Source organism: Amblyomma americanum, chromosome 1 (genome assembly GCF_052857255.1).
Source record: "Amblyomma americanum isolate KBUSLIRL-KWMA chromosome 1, ASM5285725v1, whole genome shotgun sequence".
Taxonomy (NCBI): Eukaryota; Metazoa; Arthropoda; class Arachnida; order Ixodida; family Ixodidae; genus Amblyomma; species Amblyomma americanum.
The window spans coordinates 402,798,885-402,826,877 of NC_135497.1; the positions used below are offsets into that span (position 1 = coordinate 402,798,885).

A 27,993-nucleotide genomic window follows, 5' to 3' on the forward strand; every position below is an offset into this window, starting at 1 on the left:
TTTAATACCAATTATGACTATTTGGAAGATAAAATTAAGTGTAAGGCCATAGAATATGTTGACAGTTGTCTAGACGATCTAAAAACAATGGCCAGAAAGAATAACTACACCTGAAGGCCTTTGTTGCCGAAAATTCCACCCAGCCGCCTAAAAACGCTAAGGCACTAAAACACAGCCAATACTAGTAGCCACCCGTGCTGCAAAGAATAACAAGTACTCAGTTGTTGCCAACAGCTGTACTTTTATTTCAATAATTAATTTCGAATTCCGTCATGGTCAGCCTTTCATGCTCCATAAACATGGAGCACGGGATCAGCAAACAGCTCCTCCCTCTGCAAAGAGAGGAAAAGGAAAAGAGGTCAAAACAACACCATGAAGGCAATATTATAGTATGCGTTTGCAATACAATCCTGGATGCATTGCAATGGACGATTTCTCTTTCCCTGCTGATTTCAGAGCACACGCCACTTTTGCAGCCAAAGCGCCACTCGAAATCGCAAAGCACTAGACCTAGAGCCATCTGCATAATTTTTCAAAACAACCAAAAGAGGGGCAAGACCCTCTGTACGGTCTTTGAATATGGCTACTTGGGCACCTGACACTTCACTCAGCAGCTAAGCAGTGCCAAGTCTGCTGCACTTTACAAATGAATTGTTTCACAGTAAGGAAGTAATTACTCATTGGCATCCACCCAAGCACAGCCAAATGGCAAAGGGAGTAATTACTCCCTTATTACAAATTTAACCACCTTGGGGGATTCCCCTAAACATTTGACCAAGGATTGTTTGGCAGCTTTCATCTAATGTATATTACCACCCACAAGTTGACTCTGAATATCAGTCGGCCTCTACCTACTACATAGTTCACGCCAGCAGAAAAAGTTTACAAAAAGAACAGTGTATACAACTTTTGTCAAAAATGCACAGCGCACACTACTAGCTTCCTAGCCTTGCTCTGTGGCTAATGGTGCAACCCCAAAGCACCAGACCTCTTGAAAATGGGAGGAATTCTCGTCCTCACCCCTGCAAAACTTGGCCCTTTCATGGATGCTTGCACTACGGCAAAGACCTCTGGTTGTACATTTTTGACAAAGCCTGCGATACTGTTCACAATACACCATGTATAATTCATTGTCACACGACTATGCAATGGTTCGTCTCGATTTCTTAAGTCAGGGCCTCAGTAACATGTCACAACCTGAAGGTTTGCACCAAGAAATGGTGCAGTGTTCTGATAAAACCCATGTTTGTTTGTTTTTTCTCTAAACTAGCAAAGCCAAATATACGAAGTGTTCAAAGCTCGGCATTCTTACACCTGACTACCTCTCGATCTCTGCCAAAATGAAATGAGCAGCTTTTTGAGCCAAGCCCTGCTTAATACCAGGGCATCAATAAGTTAAATATGTCAACCAAACGACTGACAAAATTTGGCCCGAGAAAACAGAAGGAATGCAGATCCTTGCATGCAATTAAAACCTAAACCAATAGGTACAGCAAGGCAGTGCATTTCATCATCCCAATTTCATTTCAACAGTGCAGCACTTGCATTACAAAGAAGACAAAGAAGTCCACATGCGACTTGCCAGAGCAGTGGTGCCGTGGATGGTCGAGCAGGTGGTCTCTTCCGAGCAATCCGTCACCGTACGCAAGCAATGCCTCGGAGCCAAGCGCACTACTGGACTAACCCGGGCCCGGGTCAGCAGATGGGGAGGAGATGGAAATTGCGGAGATGTGGTGGCACTGTCCCACACCTCTGCTGGAGCTGGAAACACCAACAGCACCAGCAGTAGGTGAGGTGAGACCCATTATGTTCTGAAGGAGAATATCAGCGATAAGAATTTTCTCACTAAACTGCACTCTACAGCACAAAATTTATGGTGTTCCAAACACTTAATACTCCTTCATACACTTCACACCCCTTCACTATGCTGCGCAAACTACATTCTTCTTCTCATTCACTTGTGGCCCTTCCAGCAGGTGCTATGCCCAATGACAATCTTCTCACAGCCGCACCAAGCTGAAGCTTCCCAAGCATCGAGAATGTTCATATGAGGTGGATCAGCCCAGCTTTACAGCGTCCAGAATTCCCTCCCAGTTGGCCATGGGAAAAACTCAGCAAAATATGTGCACATAAATAATCTTCAGCCGCAAATACAAAAATGCATTTCTCATACTTGAACTTATGGATTTTGTTAATTTCTGATGCTAGGAATTTCATTTCAAAAGAAGATTTTTGCAGCCTGGTGGGTTGTGTCAATACAGTACACTCCCTTTAAGACCACCATTAAAATTTTTTCGCGTTCTCAAAAGTGCCCCAAACAAAATAAGAGAATGGCAATTGTGTCCGAATAAATAATTGCCTTGCAGCGAGAATATATTTGAAAATGGAACATTTATTGCCTCATGCATCAAGTGAGCTAGAGAGTGAGGGCAGAAGAAAATCTCATGCCATCCTACTTACAGTAGAATGTCGGTGATACGAACACAGTTGATAACAATTTCGCGATATGAATTCGCAAAATTTCCCGACCAGAGTGCATTGTGTTTGATGTGCGGATTTTGCGAACTCTCTCCCAATTGCCTCTACGGATGATACGAACGCGCGAGCCGTGATCACACCCTCGAGCATTAAGCGCTGCCCGCACATTGCCGACTTCGCGATCGCTAATCCCGCGGTATGCACAGAGCACAGTGAGTGGCGGTGCATGGTCCACACACATCGCTGAAGTCGCGATCGTTAATCTCGTGGTACGCGCCGCGTGCATACAGTGAGTGGCGGTGCGCGGCCCGCAAAAATTGCGAAAGTAGCAATCGCTAATCGTGCGGTATGCACCGCGAGTAGTGAGCTGTGGCTGCAGAGCAGCGAATAAATGCCGTCGGCCATAAACAGACCGGTGTGAATACATTTTTTGTGCTTATGCATACGAATTTTGTTTGTTTGGATACAAAATTTTGGATGATACGAATTTTTTTGCGACACCGTGAGATTCGTATCACCGAGATTTTACTGTATAAACAGCACTGGTCATTTTTTTTACTTTCTCTCATCTTTTTTAGCCTCTTCCGCCACAAGCGATGGTATTTGTGTTCAGAGCACTCTGAAGGTTCCCAGCTCACCAGCTGGGCACATACCTTCTGCAGCATGGCTGTTACCAACATTACGACCAGGTGCACCACGCGTATTTCTCAATGCCACAGGCAATGCATGTACAGTGCCCAAATCTGGTCGCCTCTGCGCCGCACTGAATGTGTGCTGCGGCAGCACATGCAGCTCGACCAAAAGGTCCCCTGCCTTCATCAAACCAGCATGAAAGCTTCTCCCAAGTCAACTTGTTCCCAAGAAAGAGCACTCTCCGCAGTTACGGGCAAAGGTGCATGGAATATCTTAAACGGAGACGCAGCTTTCAAATCCCAAAATCTGGATACAAAAATTAATTTGTTGAAAACTGTATCTCTTTATATGCCTAGTTTCTATGCTGTCTCGAACTTTCGCTGCTGAAATTGATCGGGAAGGACACTAAAAAAATTGTTTCGTTAACTGCGGTGGCTTTGCATTGCAAGGAACAATGGCCTTTTGCTCAGTTACTGTTTTCTGCCTAGATACTCACCTTGTGGAGCATATTTCTTCATGACAGTTTTGTCCATTTTGACCCCATTTGTTTTGTTGCACTCCTAGGACCATGGTGCAGACCAAGACATTCTTTGCTTTTCAAATTTGGGAATTTTAAACATCTTGTCTGAAATTTGCTTCACTCTAGATATATCTAAACGTACACTGCATCACAAAAATTCAAAATAAAAATTTCTGCTTAGCGAAGAATAATTCTAAGAATGTCTCGACCTGTAGCATGCTAGTAGAAACGAAGTGAATATTGAACCAGCATTCTGCCACATTTTCCTAACTCAGTAGTGTTTTCACAAGGCTTAGAGGAATAATTAAAAAGCAATTTTGGGGAGATATAACAGTGAAATTTTGTAAGAGTAGACATGAAATTATTTCTAAAGTGCCCAAAAAAAGGATCAACATAAAGTCAGAGAACTGGAGGGTGTAGGTGGGAGACTCGACCAGATCAACTTGCCAGAAATCTTGTGAACTCTCATTAAGCAGTGCATGTCAGCTACAAAAACTACAACTAAAAAGAACCGGTGTTGTGCTGAGTCCTGATTTCTCTTGTGCCTTCATATCTGTAGCCCTTGAATATACATGTTGCTGAGGGAAAAGGAGGTGCTCCCTCTTCCATGTGCATCAGCCAAGAGAAGATACTTGAGCATGGTGAAGAGAAAATGCGGATTTGACCACCATTTATTTAAAGCATTCAAAAAAACATGGCCACTACAGATGCTTTTCGGCGGCACAGAATTGTAGTATTCGACAAGATTTAGGTTCGCAAAGAGATGGCAGTCCAGTTAAAAGCAATTTCGTATTCATGTTTTGTAGACTACGATTAGGAAGCCCCATTAAGAAAATAATTGGCCGACCATAGACTGGTGTTCATGTTTGGCTAATTCGGACACGAACTTTCACAACCAATCGCCGTTTTCACTAGCAAATGTCTGATCCGAGGAACCATCCTTGGCCAGCTAATAATGAAGGCATTAGTCTATTTGGAGGATGCACGCGTCTTTGTAGACTCGATTACGTGTGACAACGCTGTGAGGAACTGCCGCATGTGGGAACAGTGCAATATTAGCGATGATCTTCAAACTACCTGGAACTCCATTGCGCACTCCCTTGATGAAAACCTGAAAGTGTTAGTCTTCTCAGATGCTAAAATCTAGTGAGATATGTTCAAAATAGCCTGCTGGCACAAAAATTCTGAATATCAGCGGTGAAACGAATATTGTGGACCCATTATAACAAGTTTCATATGGCAGACACCAAGGACCCAGGGTGTCTAAGAGTATGCCCCAAGCTTTATCTCAACACAAAAACTGCCGAGATGAGATGATGCAACCAGACTATTCAGCAGGAGTGTTGAGGATGAGGACGAGGAACTTGAAAATGTTAAAAGGGACAACGGAATTCACGCGTGTTTAGCGACCTCTTTGACGCACCCAACTGAAATTTTCCACTAGAAGGGATAAAATCAGGAAACTGTTACAGTGACACCCTGCATTCATTTTTAAGGTGGCTAGACATATGGAAAAGGGAAGTGCCTTCAGGGCAAGTTTTTGAAGGACACCTCCAAACCTTCCCAAGTTTGGGAACTGAAGTGCGATATGATAGTAGTGAACAGTGGGTTTTGTCGCTTTCTGAACTGAAGACTTTTTTCAGCTCAAATCTGGTCAAAGAGACCAAGCTGCAAGAGCTTAAATAAAGTGACTGATTTGTTGAAACCGAAACTTAATGTGAAAAGGTTCTCGATCATGACAACACTAAGTCAGAAGAGATGGATTGCATAATTTATTATGCGACAGGATACCTTTGCCGCCAGCTGCTCAAATTAACACCGTGTGAAGAATGTCGACGGGGAGAGCGTGAAAGCAGTATTCCGAAAACATGCTGCGAAGCCTGATTACAATGAAGCCTGATTACAATCTCACGATTGACAAAAAGTTATATAAGCATGCATTGCATCAAAGTTATGGCAGCGCATCTTCCAAACCATTATGTTGCAATTAGGATGCGGCAGTTCAGTAAACAAAGAAGATCGAACAGCTGCGATTTGCTCAAGTTGAGAAAGCTAGCGAAGCTCAAGTAGGCCAACATGCTGTTCTGGCATCTGAGGAGTCAAATATAAAGGCAATCTTGGTGCAAATGGACCACCGTCAACTGACAGAATGAGGGCGCATCTTTTGTGAATTCTACGAGGCTTCAAATGTCTGGCGGCGCAAGATAACATGAAACTTAACAGCTGCACAGCAACTTTGATAGAACCGAAGGCTTGTGCTCGCTGGCAGTTTATACGGCCCATGCTTACTGCCACAGTGTATAAGTGCGTCAGCCAAAGGGAACAAAGACATGCAGTGCTGTTTGTGTTTCTGTGTTGTAGTTCTGGCTTTTCAGCATTTCAATTTTTGTTTTCGGCTTTCAAGCAGGCAGATGCCGGTTTCCTTAAACGATACTAGCGACTTATTTATAGTGCTTGAGATTACGTTTCTCACAATAAAAAGAAAAATTGACTACAAAGTTTTCTTTGGTCATTATATCCCATATATCATTCAGAAATAGACTATAGCATTGTTCAAATTGTGCCGTAATGCGGGACGCCTGACAGGCTTGAGCAAAGCACAGCTTGCACATGTTTGCAGCTGTGGGGGCGCATCTGCTCTCGTACTTCTTCGACTGCTTTTACATGCCACTTACTTGAGTGTTTTCAATAAATACCACTATCATGCATGTTTCTAGTAAACTTCAAATTTGCAGTCTAATGCAGCCAAATGCCTAGAAGACAGCTGCTAGCGCTGTGAATTAAGCGGTCACTTATGCGAGACATAAAGGGACATCCCTCCAATTAAGAAGAGCCGTTTCAAGCAGGCGAACATCATATATGCATCGAAATCAAGACCCTGTGCCAAGTGCGCCCATAAAAACGCCAGCAAGACGAGCAACCAAAACGGCCCCCAGCACTGGTGCTCCCTCTTACTGCTGCGTCATGCATAAAAGTAACACTAAATGAAACTGCCTTGCTCACTTCTTCCACCATGCTGCTGGCTTTGCACAAGTATCGCTCCGAGTTTAATGCTTTTAACTGCACACATGCTGTCATGCTATCACATATATTAGTGGGGGCAGGGAAAAAGAAAGAAAAATGATGTTGCCCAGCCCACACCGACTAAGGCACAACGGGCTAATCATGCTATCACATGGGGAACTACATACCGTAAGTCTGGGATGGGTGCAAGGGGAAGGGGGGTATACATAGACTTACTTTTGGAGTCAATCTTTTGGCCAGCGAGAAGCGCGAGTAGAGGAGTTGAATATACACAACATATCATGTACATTATGAGTTATGACCTTTGTAGAATTTGTAGGACATTTTTGCGAAGTTTCCATGTAATTTGCACACCCCCTATCTCAAGCCTTAATTTTAGAAAAAAAAGTGCACAAATTACTCCAGTAAATACAGTAGCTTGTTTGTGATTAGAGCTTAGCTGTCAGTTGGTACAGGCCCATTTGAACTTGTCTAAATGACCCTTTAATTAAAATACTGCTTAATTCACAGGGTAAATCACTTTAAACACTCTTCTCTTCAGAGGACTGATACAGAGTTGAACACTAAGTAATGATGTTGCGATGCAGGCATATCATATGATGAACACTTTAATTGGCTATTGTTAATTAGCGTCCTGTGGTGTTGCCATTGCCGATTCTTTTTTTAATGGAAGTTTTTTGTGTCACCTGAATTTTTGTATTTTTGGCACAGCTGTGTTCCGACCTGCTATGAACAAGTAACACGATTGCTGTGACTGAAGAAAAATAAATTTTCAGTCTCCTTTTAATTTAGGTTACAGGGATTCGATATTGCAGCTGCACCAAGCATCTTTTTTCATGGCTTTAGTCATGCCATTGTTTATAGTCATTAGTGAAATCAGTGGATGAAGTAGCGGTACACTGTATGACACTGACTTACCCTGGCGATGCATTTGGAGTGGACTGCAGCGCCCTGTAGTTACTGCTAGCCTTGTATGTCCTGGACCCATCTGCATAACAAACAGCAACGCTGGTCACGCCATCTTCTCTTCACTCCGGGGCACAATTCACAAGTTTCATACACACGTGCACTTTCGATCATCTCCAACAAAATGCCCCTACTGGCTGACCACACCTCAGCCAGTCAAACAAAACACCACAAGACACACTCAGCGGCAAGTAATGATGTGTTGGAATAGTTTGAGCAGCACGAGAAATCCCGCCATGGTAACCGCTCAAGTGATGCTATTTTCAGTTTTTCACAGAACAGCCTTCAGTGAGGCACTGAAGGAATTCTAGCCGTTTCCTTTAAGGAAATCCTAAATGAGCCCCTGAATTTTTGAGCTATGACCTAGCAACAAGATTGCTGTGACTGAAGAAAGACAAATTTTCAGGCTACTTTTAATTTCGGTTGCTGGGATTCGATATTGCAGCGGCACCAAGCATATTTGTTCACGGCTTTAAGCACGCCATCACTTACGAGTGATTAGCGAAATCAGTGTAAAAATGCAGTTTTTGAACTATGGATGTCAAATGTTGCCTGATGAATGCACTTCTGAAACCAGCGTACCATGTAGTATCATGATGACAAGTTATTTACTCAGAAATCATGAATTTTCCAGAGACTGACAATTTTTTTGTGCTTCACAACATAGCTTCCCGCAAGGGCTTTTCTTGCGAAACATAGCTCACACATTTAGTGCATGATCTACAAGCTAATCTTGATTGTAACATTCAAACTGATGCCATTTTTTATTATTCTGTAACAGCCTTTCACACCGTACCTCATCTACATTTGCTCCTAAAGTCAGAGCAGCTAAATTTACATCTTTGCATGAATCGAGGATTTTCTAACTGGTCCCAGTTTTTTTTTTAACAGCCAAATTTCTACCTCACTCGCTATAACAGGCATCTGACAAAGCTCTGTCTTTTTTCCACTGCTGCTGTTAAAGATTTACCATTGCATAGCAAACATGTAAGGTTTGCATGTTTGCACTGCCGGCTTATCTATTGCACAATAACACATCCCCTCAAGCAGCTATTCAAAAATGATCTTAATCAATTTCAGCAGTGGTGTGACCAATGCCTCATATAACTAAAAACTAATAAATGCAAACCTGCCTTCTTTCTCAGTCACCAACAGCCCCTCCTGTTTGTCTACATGGTCATCACCTCCACAGGTGAACTTGTACAACCTTATGCTAAATACCTTGGCAAAACCTTAAGCAGTGATCTTTCTGGGTTTAATCTGTGGCAATGTGTTTGAGTGCTCGCCTCGGCTTCGGTGGGCCGGGGGCTCGATATCCGTGGCCGCCGGTTCACCCGGCACCTCCACCAATAATGTAACATGAAGGCGTCTAACACAAACACGGAATATACTTACAGAGGGAAAGCACACAGCGCGGCACAGCCAAGCAACCGGGGAAGCTGGGCTCAGCACTACCAACGCGCTTTGTTATCTTCACGTTGCACACCCGAGCGGAGCATGTGGTTCACGTCTATGGCCGTAACAATACCACTAACGTCATATTATTTGAAAACAAATATGCACCGCAGCAAGTAAAATTACTAGCATATACACCACTCATCAGGTTTAGACTAGAATACGCACATCCATGCCAAATAAAACTTAACTAACACACCTAAAGCTTAACAAAATCATGCCGTAAGATTCATTCACTCCAATTACTCTTAATACCAGCCTAACAGCAATAAAATTTCAGTCCGAACTTTTGAACCTTGGCACTGATTGCCACATCTCTAGCCTTTGCTTTCTTTATAAGGCATTTCACAGCTCGCTCAATCAACTTCCATACATAACCCCACCTTGATGTACAGTCTTTGCCAAAAGTAACCGAGCAGCCGCGACGGCCACTGCAGTGGGCTCTCAGCCTATTAAATATTCTGAGACAGTGACGTGCCCCCAAGGTGTCTTCACGGCACAACATTGCAAGCCACCCACTGTGTCTGAGGGAAGGACGCCTCGGCCGCTTCCAAGAACAGTTGGGAAGCGCCCATTAGTCCCTCCTCAGAGGAAGAGCGGTGTGGATGTGTGACAACTATTTATGTGTGTGAGGGCTGGTTGTGCGAAGGGACAATCGCGTTGCCAAGGTCAGCAAAGCCAGACACCCAGCGACCCCGGAGAAGCGAGGCTCTCATTTCGACACTCTCCGGCCTGTGTTTCTTTTCTCTTTATGTAGTGGCAAATAAATCCTAGTTCGTTGTTTTCAAAGACATCGTTCTCCCGTACGTCACTGAAAAACGAACACAGCCAAGCGGCGACGCTGCTGGTCCCCGGCACTGGCCACTGCTGCCCGGCTACGAGCGTAAACTGGGTGACTTTAGCCTGTGCTCTCTCCCTCCTTCCTTGGAATATAAGAAGTGAGCAGGTAGTATGTGCGGCGAGCAATTTCACGCCTCCGAAGTGCTGTCATACTGAGCACGAGCGCAGGCTTACGTCAGCCAATTTACACTCGCAGCCAGGAAGCAGCGGCCAGCGCGAAGATAGCTGGGTCATCGCTCGGCTGCTTGCGCAGCTGCTCGGTCACTTTTGGCAAATGCAGTACATCCTATTGCATTGTGCATCCTTTTCATATTGCTTGACCACTTCTTGGAACCGCTGTATTGCTGGCTGATTTTATCCCTCGAACAACTGTTGACTTAAATGGCCTTCCTCACGTCATTGCTGCCGTCACCAGGCCATTGACATATGTGACGACGACTAATCATACTGAAACACTGCAATCATCACAGACATGGAATCATACCCCTTACACCTCGAAAGGGGTGTTTATAAAATGGATCGAAACAAAGCATGTCCACGCAAGCTGTCCAACCTCCTAGAATGGACTTCAGATACTGGTAGAGAATGCATGCCTTCGCGCATGCTATGCACCGCTCTTTTCATATCACTCAAAGTGGTGGTGCCTGGCCGGAGCACAACGACACACACTTTCTTCAAATTTCCACCTTTCCTGACCAATCATATGTGGAACCTGGCAGGAGGGTGAGATAGCATTTATACGATGCAGGTTGCGTTTGTGCACGTCCTGTCTTGAAAGCAAGTAACGAACAGATGCAGCATATCCATACTGCATTGCATACATAGCAGGCAACGCTGCCAAAGCTAGCATGCCTGTTAGCACATACAAAGTCCGCGCCAAAAAAGTAGTTCACCCTACAACCAAAGTGAACACAAGCATATTTCGTTGCGACATATTTTAAGTGTCTTGAATGGCAATCTCCTGGACTTCGCATCACCTCTTGCCACATTTTCATCCTTCAACTCGTCAAGACTTTGAGAACTAAGAATGACTGGTGGTCTGATACATGGCAGGCAGGGCGAATCGCCCTTAGTCCATCCGCACCTAAAAATTAGTTCACACTCGGTGACAATTACAGAGGGTTCAAGTCCTCAGCGGCTCACAGCTTCCAACATAATTTTCAGTGCTACCACTTCGTTTTATATCGCTCTTTGGTTTCGTTAAAACACTCCAGAGTTTTCGAGAAGGATGAATGATAGGTGGGGGAGAAATACAGGTTAGCACATGCACTACTTCTGCAGTCTCTGCTGTGTTGCCTGCTACGTATGAAATAGAGTACAAAAAAAGGGCACTTAGGGCTAACAATTGGCCCATGCCTTAGAAATGCCGTTTTCAGTTGTTTTGAGGGAAGTGCTACTGCATAACTCCTGGCGTCAACACCACTGTCATTCAGCCAGCAGAACAGCAAGCGAACATGCACCAGCCTTTGACATGGCCACTTCAGTCGTCCAGTTATTGGGCAGTCACAGTGCCCAGTGAACAATTTGTGTTTTTGTTTGCCTCTGTTGTATTAGTGCACTGCTGATGTAGGATCTCTGTGTATCGTAACCTCCCTGCAGTGCTCTGTGGTAAAATAGTTTCGTGAACTTTCGACTCCTACCCAACCCCTCCCTGCCTTGCAACCGCTGGAAGCTGGGCACCAAACGGCCATCTCTTTTTCTTACTTGGTAGTTCGACTTAAGCTGAGCTTGTTGCATAAGTCGAGGACATCATATGTGAGACTGGAACAGCTGCCCCCCCTCCCATCCCCCACACTCTAAGAGTCTGGGTACACGCCATTAATGTGTATGTCACAATGAACTAGTTTTTAAGTTTCTTTCCAAATGTTCATTTGGATGAGCAGTGGGGCCTTGTTAAAATACACCCATCTAAACCAGACCACTGTTTATGAATTAGCCACTCCCAATACAAATATTTCTTGTCGAGGTACGGAAGTACAAAATTTAGGCAGCGACACGATGCTTCACTGCAAATTCCAATATTTTCAAAAGTTAACATGATTAGATTAAATGCAAAATCTTTCTTCAAGACATGTGGCCATGCATAGTAAATTTATTGTACAGTAAATATTTCACACGCTGTTTTTACTACATAGCTGCACTAAAAAAAGGCGATCTCTCAGTTTGTCTCCATGGTTGACTGACAGGTGAGCTTACTGAACTTTGTGGTTACAGAATGCGAAGTGTTTAAAATGTTCTGCCAGCAGATGAGTCATTCTGCTCACCAAATTTTGTTTGCAAAGTAGAAAAAGTCATTTCGTAGACATGACAGTAGCTCTTGCAGCCACTGTCATGCAGCCAGGCCTGGATGGCACGATGGTGCCCAAAGCGTCGCCCTGTCGTCTCAGCAACATGGTAATGATAGTGCCATTTTACAGGTGGAGGTGATGAGGGTAAAAAGACTGATTAAAATTTAGTGCACTTCCACTGTGTGCACCTCATTCTGTGATGCATCCGCTGCGCGGCATGGTGCTACTGGGAAAGAAAAGTGACAATCGGAATGGGTGTTTTTCTAGTAATCTCCGCTGTTTTTACAACATGAAGTCACCGTTCAGATCTTTCCACGAATGGCATCTCATCCAGCAATGGTATGACAAACTGAGGCTTGTGATGTACTAAGTCCAAAGCTATTATCTTCCAAGCATATGAAGTTGCCCACATGTAGTTCCCGCCTCAACACAGAAAGCACAGTCTGGTTCACTGCCATCTTTGAGATGGAGATTAAATGGATAAGTGCAGCACTAACAGTGTACTGCACAGCAGGTGTGCCCACACCTGGTGAGTACATCTGTTTGGGTTAGATGACGCCAGCACAGTTGCAAGCTATTTCCCTGAAGCAAGACCACACCATCACTGCATGCAAAGAAATTTTTCACTGCACGGGGAAGCTGACTACAGTCGAGCCCGCTTATAACAAACATAGCGACACGCGGCGTCCATTCATTATATCCCGAAGATCGCAGTAAGTGGACCACAGCTTTAAAGACAGTTGCTTGTCAAAACACAAATTTTTTTCTTTGCGAAAGTCCGTTATAGACATCTCTTTGCAGCGCAGATGCGATGAGGGAGGTTTCCAGTCTATTTAAAGCAGAAGTGTACTCTTCGCCGAGGCCCTTGGCATAGACAAGTTGTCTGAGGCCCTCTATTGCTACAGGTGCGCTTATGTGTGCTGGCTCCAAAGTTTCGTCCTCAACCGCGTCACTCTCGTTCGTCCCGCACTTTAGAAACCATGTGCTCGTCCGTGCATGGTTCCGCGGTGTCGGCATCGTCATCGACAGAAATAAAATCAATCCACCCAATGTCATGGTCACCCACGTCGGAGTCGACAACCCGCTGCCACAAATCGCCGCCGGGCTGGTCATCTTCCGAAGCATCAGGCTCAGCATCAGACAATCGACGAAGCCGGCATTGCGCAGAAGCAGTTCCGCTTGCCAGTGGCCGTCACCTCTGCCTAGGCTGCTTTCATCATTTCTACCGCTGAATACAATGAAAATAGGCACGGTGTTCCCGTCCGCCATCCCGAATTACCACGGCCCGAGATTTTAACGAAGCCAACGAAACGTCCGCACCGCAACAAGAGAGAGAAAAGCGTGCGATGGGGTAGACGCGCAATGCATACAGGCGGCAATCAAGCCAATCAAGCTGTAGATATAGATGCACAGTGCCAGCAGAGAGACCAATGAGGGGCATTCATGAGCGTCAGTGCAGCCACCTCTTGGCTCCCACAAAAGGCCTGCTTCACGGAGCGTGGCCTCTGCAATGGGCACATTTGATTGCTGAGGCCACGCGCGGATTTGCAAGAGAGTGACGAGAGGGGAGCGGAGTAGTGAGGAGGGGCAGGAGGATGATCTTGGAAGATGCATCGGCGGGGAAGTGTAGCTCGCTTGAAAGCGGCACGAAACAGGGCGGGCAGTCCGCCTGCGATGAGGCTCGGCCCGAAAACATACCGCGCGCCAGGCGCACAAAGGGGTCGGAGGCAGGTTATCTCGCATCGCGCCGCTGGGTTTACGCCGTCCATTCACTGTAATCGATCAGCAGGGATTAATGGCGTTCGTTATACGTGTGATTTTGTGCCATTGAAACAATGTGTAGTTTGATGGTCGCGCAGGTCTCGTTCGTTATAAGCGAAAGCTCAAGTGGGGCCATTATATGTGGGCTCGACTGTAGTGTGTGCGTGTGTTGGGTTTTATGGCGCTAAGCAGCTGAGGTTTTCATGCGCCAAACTAGGGGTAGTCAGATCTCCCTGTTGTGCTGGCAGAATAGTTCTTAAAAAATCCACAATTTTCTGATGACATTTCCTTTTTTTGGGAATGAACCACTCGTTAAAAGTCTACTATTGCATTCTCTCCTAAGAGCAAGCTAGGGTGGAAAGGGACATGTTTGTGGTAAAATATTGTAAAGCACTTTTTTCTTCAGTTTTCTATTTTTCTACATGAAAATCAAACATGGTTTACTATGACCACTTTGACTATGAAGTTGCGCAACGCGCATATGTCCAATGCGAGGATGGCATCACATTACTTCAATAAAGCATTCTTGGTATTGACACGACTTCCATACGCCAAAGATGTGCTTCACCACTCATCATCCCAAGTGAACTGCCATTTCTTATTAGTTTACTCTTTACTAGTTTTAACCAACCATTGTGCGGAGTGTTTACATTGTCTAGTTTGCTTTGGTGAGCGCGTGCCGCACAACTGCCAGCTCTTTCATTATCGGATTGGCTGACATGGCTCGGGACCTAGCATAATTTTACTGTTAGTCTATTTTTGGCTGCTGCTATACTGTGGATTATATCTTCTATTAATGGTTGTACTGCGTTACTGCAGTGTAGCCCTTTTAGAATGCTTACAGAGTGTGTGTTAGACCTCTTGTATTATTTTCCCCGTTGCAACGCAGACACCGTAGCATTCGGCTTTGAAGAATGATGAGCTCTGCAATAATCTTATCGTCTACCAGTTGTCTTGTACAACTGCGCTTCCAACATAAACTGCTGTTTTTAACCCGTCTATGTCGAATTCAACGCAGTTCTCATACAAGTGTAAGGTATTCTCACAGGATGTGCTTCGGTGGGGTTTGATTCTTATGAAAGCGTGTCAGAGAAAGATCCCACACTGCAGGGAGGTTGTAACATGGAGGGAGTGCACGGTTTCAGCTTGTGCACCGTACCTGGCTATGTTTCCATAATTCCAGTTCGATGCATTTATCCTCAAATCGCATTAGTAATGGCCTGACTGCTTGTTGTTTATTACCGACTATTGTTCTGGACGTGCACTGGATGACTATGGGCTAGCAGAGGTGGTGTAAAAGTTTGGTCTATTTGGTTTATGGGATTCAACGTTCCAAAGCGACTCGGGCTATCAGAGAAGATGTAGCGGAGGACTCCGGAAAATTTCGAACACCTGGGGTTCTTTAACATGCACTGACATAGCACACTACATGGGCCTCTAGGATTTCGCCTTCATCGAAATGTGACCGCCACGGCCGGCATTGAACCCGGTCTTTAGGGTGAGCAGCTAAGCACCACAACCACTGAGCCACCGCGGCGGCCGGTGCTCTAGAAGTGATCGAATTGTAAGGATGTATGCGCATGTCAGCATAGTTCTATATTCAAGGGGTGGCTCAATCGTTTCGACATAAAGGCTAGTTATGGGTGATGTTCTGTGCGCGCCTGTTGCAAGGCACAGTCCCAAGTTGTGCACCGGGTCTAGCTGTTTTAGGCAAGACGACGTCGCTGATCTGTAAATCGTACACCTTTAATCTAAAGCAGAACATACTAGGGAAGGGTAAGTATGTATAAGGCAAGTCTTGTGGGCACTGAAGTGCACTTGAGTTGAGCAGAGCGAGTCCTTTGAACTAGCAGACATTATGGCCAGTAGCCACGGGCTGATATTGCAGTTTCTAGCAGCATTTGTTCTTTTCATGCGCTTTTTTCCTCACTCGAAGTCATAAAAGTTGTTTCTGGGTCCTAATGCACTAAAACATATCTGACAGATAGGTGGCAAGATCATCATCATCAGCAGCAGCAGCACGACTACACCAACTGAAGGGCAAAGGCCTCTCCCATGCCTCTCCAATTAACCCGGTCCTTTGCCAGCTGCGCTCTCCCTATGCCTGCGAACTTCTAAATCTCGTCCGCTCACCTAACCTTCTGCTGTTCCCTGCTACGCTTACCGTCTCTTGGCAAGCGTAGCAGTTTGGAAGTGCCACATCGGCCACAAGCGCAGATGAATAGTACAATTTTTTAAAAATACATACAAAATTCGAGTGCTGCTTTCAGAGACGATGTAGTAGAGGACTCCGGTGCAACTTGACTCAAATGTACGGGACCATTCGCAGGTTATTCTACATTTCATATATTTAAACGCACACCACAAATTTCCTGAAACGTGTCGTGCAGAGCCCAATTTTACCCGATTAGATGACACAAGTACTGCTCGCAAGAATGGTCACCAAGTCTCTCGGGCAAAAGCCTTGCTGGACTCGCAGCATGATAGCATATCTGCGTGGTGCTTGTGACACGGGAAAGACCGCGTTGTCTGACACTTACGTAGAGTCCTCCTTTACTTCCTTTATGGGTATGCAGTAAGCAACAACCAAAGGTCGCTCAGGGTAGCAGGGTGCAGTCAAAGAATACAGGCATGGCAGGGGAAGGCATTCTAGTCCCCAGGGGCAATGGTATCAGGCATTTTACGTGGATGGGGTGGCTGTAGCTGGCCCTAAGCACACCTAATTAGAGATCAATAAGAAAGGTTCCATACCAGACAAATCCTGCCTGTCAGTGGCGATTATCATCATGTGTCTCTACAACATCTCTCTAAATAGCATCAGAACAAGCTCAACTTGCACTTCAACTGGCCGTTTGCTAGAGGGGACCCACTACTGTGCATGCGCATCACCATTCATGCTTTTGCCTGCACAGTCAGCAACAAGACTGCACTGAATGAGATGGCGCACAGTGCCGTGTGGAGGCTACACGTGCATGCAGAATGCCAGAGCTATTTTATCAGTACACTGGAAAAAAGCTCTGCCTCCCCACCCTCCCTTAGAAAGTAATGAAACAATTCTACATTTTCGAGGCTGGCTCTGCAGGTGGAAAAGAAAATATTCTCGTGACGAAGGAAAGAAGATTACAAGATGAGTGGATGAGAGTGGCACAGATGAGGAGAAGATGGACCTTAATCTGAGCTCCTACAGTAAATGACTTGCACCGAACTAGTGGACATGAGTGAAAACAGCTTCACTCCCAATATAACAGCTATTTGCAACAAACAATGAAGCAGTGATTCTTTAGCTGAGGGAGTCTGAATACTAGCTCTTGGTTTTCAATTAAGGGGTGCAGAGACCGATAAATGAAAGTGTTAACGGACCCCGCCCATGTTTCGTCAGCAGCACCTAATACTTTTGTGTTCTTGTGTTCCCGCTTCAGTTAGTCTGTTCATATGTTTCATCTGACACTGATGGCACAGGTTTGAACTTTTCCACTGCACAAGTAGCACACAAGTCTCAGGGGGTAAATAAAGCAGGCATGCATAGCCTTCACTTCAATGTGTCCTACTGCATGGAGGCTTACAAATGTACCAGACACAGGCTATCCCAGATCAAAAAACCCTGCTTAAAGGTCCCTCTGGGAATGCCAGGCGGCTGCTGAGGTTGCACTGGACATTCAGGTCTAACGTGCACCTTAGGAGAACCACGACCACTGTAAGCATGGCCGGCTAGAGAAAAGAAACCCCACTTAATATGAACCCATGCCAGACACTCCTTAGCTCAGCATATGGCGCACATGGACTTGGAGCCTAACACGTGCATGCCCAACATGTTTGGCATGCACATGTTGGGCATGCATGTTGCCCAACATTGCATGTGCAAGCAAGACAAGCTCCCAACTCTAGCAGAGTGCAAGAGAGATACGAGAAAGGGCAAGAGCTAGTGCTCTTTAATAATAAATACAAAAATATTAGAAATCTCACTTAAGCAGAAACACAACAATGCCAGAAATGTGGTACCAAAATTTGGCCCCAAAAAGTGGTGCCGTAACAAAACTTGCAATTGGTCAAGAGCGGGAAAATACAAAATGAAACCAGTAGTTATTACTAGTACTTGCAACCCACCCACCACAAAGGAATAGAAAATAATTTCAGTGGACTGAGAATATAATTATAACGGAATTGCAATGCTTTCGCATTACTCGCATGCTCCTTAAGTGCCACTCAGTAATTTTTTTTCGGTTTTACCGTGCCAATGTGAGGAACATGCATAATGAAGAGAACAGAAATACTGCTGGAATGGAGAGTACGCCACACGATTTATTCTTTTTGCAGGCATGAGACATGGCAGCATGTGATTGATCTAGGGGGTATACAATATGGGTAGAACAGAGGGCACAGCCTGCACAGCAAAACAAGCCATGGAGCAAAGTGGACATGCACTGCAATGATGGACTGGATGGTGTAATGGCTAGCAGGCAGCATTTAGAGCCAAAGGTGCCAAAACCACTAAAGTAACACGCACTACGATACTCGGGGTCAACTTTTTGGCAATGCAGCAGAGGCTAGGTAGGAGAGGGAAAGAGATTGACCTTTGTCTCCGTGTTGTGGGGAGTGGACTCCTGAGGCGTAGTGACCCGTACCATCTCTCCCATTCCTCCCTTTTCACCCCTCCGCCCAACAACAAAACCCCACCACCCATGGCATGCGGACAAATGCCAGTCTGTCTGTTTCCTACCTAGCCTCTGCTGCATTGCCAAAAAATGTTGTCTGTTAACATAGTTCCTTGTGCCAGCCACACATGGCCAGACATCTTTTCACTGGGTCATTGCTACAAGAGATTGATTCTCTCCAGTGATCACTCAGCAGTGAGCAGTGAGGTCAAGGCTTGCGGCCTAGGGATGCGGTCGGTCACGTGATAAACGGCAGAGAAGGAAGGGGATAGGTCCTCTGTATTGTTTTCAAGTAATTTTTAACTTGATAGTTGGCTAAATTGGCCGGATATTGTGCTCTTGCAATGGTCAAATTTATTAAAGTTTTCACGGTATACGATCGCTGGCGAGTATTCGGGAATCCACGAATATCAATTTTCGAATAACAATACGAATCGAATATCAAACATATTTGATTAGTATTCGAAATTTTGAATATTCGCACACCCCTATTAAAGAGCTCACAGTGCCTACTGGTTTCACTAACAGCCATCATGAGCCTAACAAGTGCAGCGCTTCCTCCAGGCTACTCAAGGCCTGTACAAGTAACCTCTGCAGGAAACTTCCAATGACCTTTCGTATAGAGCGGTACGAGAGGTTTACAGTCGTGAAGCACCTCCACTGAATGCAATCGCCAACAGCAGAAATGAGCAAGCGTAAAGGCTCAGGTCATATAAAGCATTGAATGTCACATACCAAGCCTGTAGCCATCTGTGCTGTCTGCTGCTCCTGCAGACCTTGGACTGTGGACTGCAGCAATGACAAGGTGGATACGTTGGCTGCAGCACATTCATCCACAAGTTTCCTGGCTTCTGAGGTGTGTGCCACAAATGCAGCCTGGTGTTGCTGAATGAGACTGCACAGTGGTGCTGCAGGCCAAAAGAAAGTATGCGGTCAGATGGAGAGTTCTTATTCATGGCTTAAAAAAATGAAAAAAACCTGAAGGAAACTCAATGCTAGGTAGTCAATCTTTGCAAGCCAACCTTTATAAAAGCCATTCTCTCCTAAAAAGTACCCAGGTTTTCTCTATAAATTCAGTGCGTGGCAGGTAAATTAGACCTGCTTATTTGTATGCTTCATGAAGAATTTCATTCTTTCATGACTGTCATAGGGCAAGTGAATTCATGTTTTGGGATAAAGTCTAGGTAATTGTGCTCTTTGACCAGCTATTCGAGACAATGCCGTCACAACCCTGTGCAGCCTGTCAGCCACGCAAATTAGCATACTTTCCGTGCACAAAATACTACAGTAGTGCCTAAAAGGGCCCTGCCACGGAAGTCAAGCATTAGGTATTTATTCTTTATATGCAAAGCATGTGACATTTTGATGCCTTAAAGGCCAAAGACATCGCCGAAGTCACAATATTGAACATTTTATCTTCTCCAGAAATGCTGGTTTCGAGCCGATTGTGTCGAAACACACTGGCAATTTTCGGCGGTGGAAATAAGGTGGCAGCCAGATTGGGTGTTCCCTTTCAGACTGGCTAATTCTCAGATTGTTTTCTGCTCCTCTAGTGAGTTCCAGCCATTGACCTAATGTCAAAGCATTTCACAACTCGCATCACACAACCCACTGAACAGATTATGAGCAAAAAGATATAGAAAGGTATATAACAACTTCAAGGATACAACTACAGAAAAAAGCAGCAAATGGCCCTTAGTAGAGGCCCCTTCCAACAAATGGCACTGACCTATTGCCACAACATCACAGTCAACTGCCCAGCACCTGCTAGCATAGCACTGCAGGTGGCTACCAGGAACAAAGTAGTTGACCATAGTGTCACACATTAAACTAACATCATTGGTTGCAAAGCCTCCTTTTAGGACCAATCCCTTGTTCGTTCTCGAAATGCATCTTACTATATTCTGAATGCAAATTGTCTGTTAAGCTCGAGAGGAGTGGATTATTATTACAGATCAAATATTTTGCACTCTTGTATACCTATAGCCCTCCAGCAACACCACTGATCACTAGTTAGTACACACACCAAGGCTTGCAAGCAATGAGACAGGTTTCGAGTGTGGTGCAGAAAAATAATGCGTGAACATTGCATGTTTCAATTAGAGACACGTCAAAAGAACATCGCCACAGCTGAAATCAGACAGGAGGACATGTCATGCAGAAATACTGCATGGTACTTTAAAAAGCCTGGTAGCGCACACATCACAGCACACTTAGGCTGACCACCGGGGGCTGATAAATTTCTTAAACCATGATCAACACACGTGACCATCTGGAGTATAATCTAGTGAACACTTGGCAGTTGCTCAACTCTGCATCTTTCCACTGTACAGTTTCAGAGGTTAAAAAGATTGAAAGGACCACTTTAGACCGCAACCTAATTTCCAATTCCGCAATAGAAACAGTCCCTTTACACTACACTATCATAAGAAGTCTACTTCAGTTTTAGGGACCCCAAAGTGCTGACTACACCTCCGTTATTGTTCGATGCAAAATCCAAGTGGTAGTGAATTGGGCAAGCAAAGGTACTGTCGAGTGAACCACCTAAAGCTGGTGTCCACTTGAACCAGGAGAAACAGAGAGAGAGACTGCAATGCAAATGCAAAGGCGGCTCTGCTTACTGACTGCTCCAGTGATGTCAGATGGCTGCAGACCTACTGGAGGTCTTGATGTAAGCACCTCAAAACAGCCATGGTCTGTGTCAGCACGGCCCGCTGGAACAAATCAATAAGCCGTACTTGATGTCACTGATGCCAAACAGACTTTTGATGAGCCAAGCACCCAAAATCAAGATTAGCCAAAGGCACACTTATACTGCACAAAAATTTCTTATGCTCCTTTCTTGCTACAAGCAGAAAGAAGACAGAGGATAAAACAAAGGCTTTTCAGCTTCCTCCAGGGCAAAGCTAGCATCAGTGCTCTCTCCACAACGCAGAAGCTGCAAGATACGAGAGTCACAGCTGCGGCATATTGTGTTTACAGCAATATAGCCCTAGTTTTTTTTTTTTTTACACCGCGAGCTGTATCCGTCATGAATTACAAGTGGTGTCTGGTGGCGGTTCAGGGAAGCTTATCCGGACCAGTGTGCAGCTGGCATGACGTTGCTAGTCAAGCGCGCATTACGTCACACCTCAGAAGCAATAGACTGGAATAGGCAGCCGCTGCTAGATCCCCTCAATGAACTAAAGGTAATGACATCTCCTCCCTCCTCCTCCTCCTCCTATGCTGGTGCTCCTTCTCTCAACTCTTCTTGGACACCAACAGTGGCAGCAGCTAGGCCGGGTGCGCATAGTGGACGCACCCAACGCTCCCGCCCGTGGTCGAGCCCGCGACAGTGGATACCCTCGAAGTGTTTTTCGGATGGTGCCTTCTTCCAAATCTCACTTGGAACTTAACGCTGCCAGAATAATTGGAACGACATGCACTCTGGGTGTGAATATTTAGCTTTTAGTTTTGTTAGAGACACGTACAGTCTAGGCTTTATATGAACCGGTGGTGGTGTAATGCTTCCGTAACATATTCTAAACTCAAAGGCACGTTTTCAAGCATAATCTGTTGTGCCTTTCAGGACGTAGTTGCCCACTAGTCTTAAATTTTATTTCAATTTTTTAGTTCTGCAAAGCTCGGCAATTGTTTTGCAGTGACTATGCCCCAGATACATCACAGGCTAAGGTTGAAAGGATCTGAGTGGCTGTAGTTACTTGTGTTTGTGTGTAGACTGGTGAACACGATGCCCTTTACATGGCTGTGATCAAAAGAATTTTTATGTAGGATGAATTGTCTTAGTTGACTGTTGTAGTTACTTGTGTTTGCGTGTAGACTGGAGAACACGATGCCCTTTACATGGTTGTGATCGCAAGAATTTTGATGCAGGATGAATTGTCTTAGTTGACTAACGGCAACCACAAAAGTCTTAACCATAGCTATGCGCGAAGCAGCAGCACTGCGTGACTCAATAGAATGCTGTTCGCTAGGGTGACTGAATCTTGCGTCAACACAGGCAATATTAGCTGATAAGAGGACACTGGCTTCTGCTGTGTAATTTTCATGCATAACGTGAAGCAGCCAGCCAGTTTTGCACCTCTAATCTGTGGCCACGACGACGACTGTGAATATGTTTGCGAGTACATTTAACGAGGGTCCTCGCTTGCATACTCAAATGTTAACTGCGAAGATCCAGTGCATTGAAGAGAGCTGCTGTTATTGTGCCTAGGCAGAGTAATGGCTGACTTTCATAACCCCGCCAGAGGAAATACATTCAGCAATAATAGCAACATCACAGCTAGACCTGCACTGCGAGCAGCATGAACAGTGGGGATGCAATATTGAGAACCGCTGCTTTAGTCTCGAATTTGTGAGTGAATGAATCCAACTACAACAAAAGAAATACGTCCCGCAATGCACGCAACGTCACAGCTAGACCTGCACAGTGAACATAGCGTGAACGGCGAAGCTCTAACATGAAACGAAACTTTTGAGACGAGCCCGCCAACGGGTCCAACTACAACCTAACGAATATGCCAGACAATCCCCGCAACATCAATCCTTGAGCTGCAGAGCCAGCAGTGGGAACAGCAGGGCTCAGACAACACGACGCGTGGTTTTTGTAGTCAGCACATCATCATCCTCATCATCAGCCTGACTACACCTAGAGCCAGAGCAAGGCAAAGGCCTCTCCCATGTCTCTACAATTACCCCGTCCTTTGCCAGCTGCGCCCACTTTATGCCTGCAAACTTCCTAATCTTGTCCGCCCACCTAACCTTCTGCCGCCCCTTCCCATGCTTGCCTTTTCTTGGAATCCACTCTCTTACCCTTAAGGACCAGCGGATATCTTCCCTTCGCATTACATGCTCCGCCCAAGCCCATTTCTTCCCCTTGATTTCGACTACGATGTCATTAACACGCATTTGTTCCCTCACCCACTCTGACAGCTTCCTGTCTCTTAGCGTTACACCTATCATTTTTCTTTCCATAGCTCACTGCATTGTCCTTAACTTGAGTTAAACCCTTTTCATTAGCCTCCACATTTCTGCCCCGTAGGTCAGTACAAGTAAGATACAGCTGTTTTACACTTTTCTCTTGAGGGATATTGGTAAACTGCCATTCATGATCCGAGAGAACTTGCCATATGCACTCCACCCCATTCTTATTTTTCTAGTTATTTCCCTCTCGTGATCCGAATCAGTGGTCACTACCTGCCCTAAGTAGACTGATTCCATCACCGCTTCCAGCACCTCGCTACCAATTGTGAACTGTTGTTCCCTTGCTAGACTGCTGAACATTACTTTGGTTTTCTGCATGTTAATTTTTAGGCCCATCATTCTGCTCTGCCTGTCTAACTCATTGATCATGCTTTGAACTTCATCTCCTGAGTGACCCAGCTAGGCAATGTCATCAGCGAATCACAGATTATTTAGGTATTCTCCATTAACTCTTACTCCAACTGTTCCCAATTCAGGCCTTGGAATACCTTCTGTAAACAGCCAGTGAATAGTATTGGTGAGATCGTGCCTCCTTGCCTGATGCCCTTCCTTATTGGAATTTTACTGCTGACTTTATGGAGGACTATGGTAGCTGTGCAGTTCCTATATATATCTTCCAGCATTTTGACAAAAGGCTCTTCTACCCCCTGATTACGCAATCCCTGTATGACTACTGATGTTTCCACTGAGTCTAATGCTTTCTCGTAATTTACTTCAAAGAAAGACTGCATTCGCTCGTGCTTCACACCAAATCTGTTTAAAAAACACTAATGAGTAGTGAAGATGGTCACTTGGCTCACAAAGGCGCAGATCCAGCACGTTAACCAAGTTTGTCCAGCCTATACTGTGGAGCCAAACCATTCAGTGAGCCGCGTGCTTTCTCCAAGATGGTATAACGAAAAGTATTTTGATGTTGACTCCTTGGCTGTTGCGCCATAAGCACAACGAAAGCTAAGAAAGCTCAGTGTCATCGCAATATGCAAACACTCTCAACTCAGGCAAAACCCTTCCCGCTAAAATTCCGTCGCACAAAAACAAGAGGACGAATGCCTGGGAATGCCGTTGGCATCTGCTATGGAGCAAAAAATGCTTTAATACATGACTATGGCGCTTCGACCAATGGCAGGATCAGCTCTCCCAGGGCGTGGTAGGTAAGTGGGAAAGCAGCAAAGTTCAAAGGTCATACTTGCTTTCGATACATTCAAGGCTTTTAGCAGCTGCACGCTTGGTGCGGTTATTCCAGCTGTATTATCACTGGCATGGAGCATGCATCAGCCGCTACTGTTCAGTATAAGTATAGATGTAGAAGAGACTCATGTGCATGACCGTGAGCGAAAGCGACGATGAAGACTAAACCCAGCTGTGCTCGCTGCTAAGCAGGAAACTATACAGGAAATCGATGCAGAGCTCAAACTGAACATCGTCACACAATGAAAACCAAGTATCAATAGCAGAGCACAAGCCACCCGGCAGAGCATACAAGATGCAGCAGTTGGACAACAGCACCCCGAAGCCACCAACCAGTGATCAACATCTAAGCAGAATCACCTAACTGCAGTTTCATTTTATTGCAGTAGCATGTGCCAGTGCACTGTCATTATTGTATGCGCCACCGAGCGCAGCCCATTTTTTTTTTCGTTTATTCCCGGAATCATTGTTTAAAGAGATACTGCATTAAATTGCAGGTGCGATTATCCAAAGTTGCAGTCTTTATTTCATGTATTTTTGCACAAATGGTGTTATTTCGTACGCTTTGTACGTGCACGCCTACCAGGCGGGAGGCGGGGGTGACGTCACATGTCTCATGGCGGCCTGCACCCCGTCGCATCGTGCTGGCATCACTTAAGATGTCGCGCCTGTAAGCTCAGCGTTGGCGGCATGAAAGCGTGAAAGACAGAAAATTACAGCCTGGAAAGTAACAGTGGGAGTAACGATTACAGTAAAACCTCGTTGATACGTTTTATTTTTTAACTGCGGGAAAAACGTATTATCCGGGAAAACGTATGATCCAAACCGCCTGATTTTGAGAAATGTAACTGTAGGATGGGGTAATAAGACATTTATTGACACCTTCACTTTATAAAAATGTCGATTGGCATTTCTCGGCATAAGAGCTGAACAGATCCCATTCCAGTGTTCACTGAATTCAGTCCGCGTTCGCGCTGTCTTTAGCGCGGAAGGAAATTCGTAATGCATCCGGTCCGTCGACGGCAGTGAAGAAAGTAACTAAAATCTCTTCGTCATTTTTCGGATGCCTCGCCCCTTTGCTTCCAAGTATTGTGGAAAAGCCACCGCGGCGGCTGATTGTCGAAGTGTTTCTGCTTTTTAAGCCGCGTTTCACAGACCCGGCCCGTTCGTATATATGCGCATCGCTGTAGCTCGTAAGAAGCTTCGCCTCCTTTCCCTTATGCACCGCGAAGAAACTTCATACCGCGTCCCCGCAGAAACGGCCGTCGAGAATGCTAGCGCGCCGTTTTTATATTTTGCCCTTGGTAATGGTGCTTCACCTCGTGGCATCAAAGTGTTGCAGAGAAGCCACCACAACGGGTGACTGCCGCAAAAACCATGTTGCGTGCCCTCTCGTTCGGCCCACTTGTATGTTTGCACATGTGCGGTTGGTCAATAAACGTATTATACGACCGCAGTTTGTCGAAATTTCAAACGCAGTAGCCTGGAAATCGTGTTTTCCGGGAACGTATTAACCGGGAAATAATATAGTGCAACTCTATGGGGCTTTTTTTAATGTCCGCGCTGTTGAGCGTACGAACCGGGAAATCGTATGAACCGGGATCGTATCAATGAGGTTTTACTGTATATCATTCAGATATCGAAATGACTATGGACCAGAGACATGGATAGGACCCCGCCGAGTAAAATGAGCCTTGAGGATGACATATCGCTCAGTCGGGCGCCGCGAAGTGGTAGCTGTGATATAATAATCCAGTTTGATATGACCCAGACAAATTTTCTTGAGTTAGGTATTAAAAGATTTCCTTTGCCAAAGGCAATTCAATGTATCACCTTCATGAATTGCTCCAGCTACACAAAAAGAGCAGCCGCAGCGCTGGGATGGGGCGGGGAGGGGGTTTTGAAATAGGACTTGTATATCACGTAAGCAGCGCGAACAGTGGAGTTACTGCACGATGTATAAAAGCAGCCAACTTAATTGCATCGGCACAGCGAAAATATCAACTCGACGCTGAGGCAGCATCCGAATATCGAGCGCTAGCACACCGAACATAGGTCGCCGGTGTGAATCCGTGCCGCGAGCTAGGCTCCAACTAGTAAGTTTATGCTGTACAAAACGCTTAATCGTATGACACCATCTGGAACATTCTGCGGCAAATGGTTGGCCCACAAATTTTACATGAACATCGGGACTGAGTGTCCAGACTGACTCCTGCCAGACAGTAATATATATATTGGATCGACATAGTTTAGTCTCGAGTTGGGGTGCTAGGGTATCACGTTGCTACCTGTTATTTTATTCCATTACGTAACCACCTCGGTTACCATGGCAACCACTGGGTTAACATTTGTGTTTATCGATGACACCTGAAACGCTAAAAGTAGAGCTTAACGCTCTAAAAGTATCCAGCATGCAGTTTTTGTGAATGGAGCACTGTTACTACGCTGCCAGACTTGCGTGCCTAACTACCACAAACGGGGTCCGGTGCGTGATGCTCGTGGCACTGGCCTTTTAGTAAACTGCCAACGTTGTTACTTTCTGAAGGTCTCCGATATGAGCAAAGAACCTCTCCGCTCATTTTTTCTTATAATGGCGCATGCTCGCATGAAAACACTATAACACGATATATTTTTTTTCTGCCCATTCAAGCATGCATATATATTGCCTGCTGGCAGTTTGTTTGGTGAATTTGCTGCTAATTCGGAATAAGGAAGCTAGAGCATTTATAATGTACATTTCTGTTCCGCCTGTCATCCGAGATGATTTTTCATCAAAGGTTGAATCAGCGAAACACTGGAACCAGTGAAAATATTTGGAAATTGTCTCTTGACAAGAAAAATACGCCTGTAACAAATGCTGCATGTTTTAGCCTTCATATTCTCTGTAATTATGTGCACTAATATGTGCTAAAGAGTCACAGTTTTTCAGTAAACAGTGCTATATATAAGTTACCTGTAATTTTCTTCTAGTTTGGGTCCCTTTTTCGCTAAAGCACGGCAGTCATGCTTTCGGTTTGTACTTTCTAGGGAATATTACTGCCTTGTATTGCGAGGTGGCGCACAGCTGAACTGGAAGACGGTGATGTAGCGCTTTCGCACTTGCGCTATAGCTTATCAACCGCCATTACCGTGGTATTGAGGACAACAACAACTGCTTCCTCCTGCCTCGCTCCAGGTCTTCAAGAATGTCTCCCTCACAAGTATA

General features: G+C 45.2%; 1 protein-coding gene across 4 annotated transcripts in view; it reads right to left on the bottom strand.

The window, feature by feature from the left end:
* Positions 1 to 221: 221 nt before the first annotated feature.
* LOC144115756 (uncharacterized) overlaps positions 222 to 27,993 on the bottom strand; it is a 43,756-nt gene continuing 15,984 nt past the window's right edge. For all 4 annotated transcript variants that reach the window (XM_077650255.1, XM_077650254.1, XM_077650253.1 and 1 more), the window contains exons 7-11: positions 21,239 to 21,331; positions 19,353 to 19,525; positions 7,574 to 7,643; positions 1,583 to 1,761; positions 222 to 332 (exon numbers count right to left, since the gene is read on the bottom strand). In XM_077650255.1, coding sequence (XP_077506381.1) covers positions 285 to 332; positions 1,583 to 1,761; positions 7,574 to 7,643; positions 19,353 to 19,525; positions 21,239 to 21,331 — 563 coding nt within the window. In that variant the 3' untranslated portion in view covers positions 222 to 284. The remainder of the gene's footprint in view (positions 333 to 1,582; positions 1,762 to 7,573; positions 7,644 to 19,352; positions 19,526 to 21,238; positions 21,332 to 27,993) is intronic.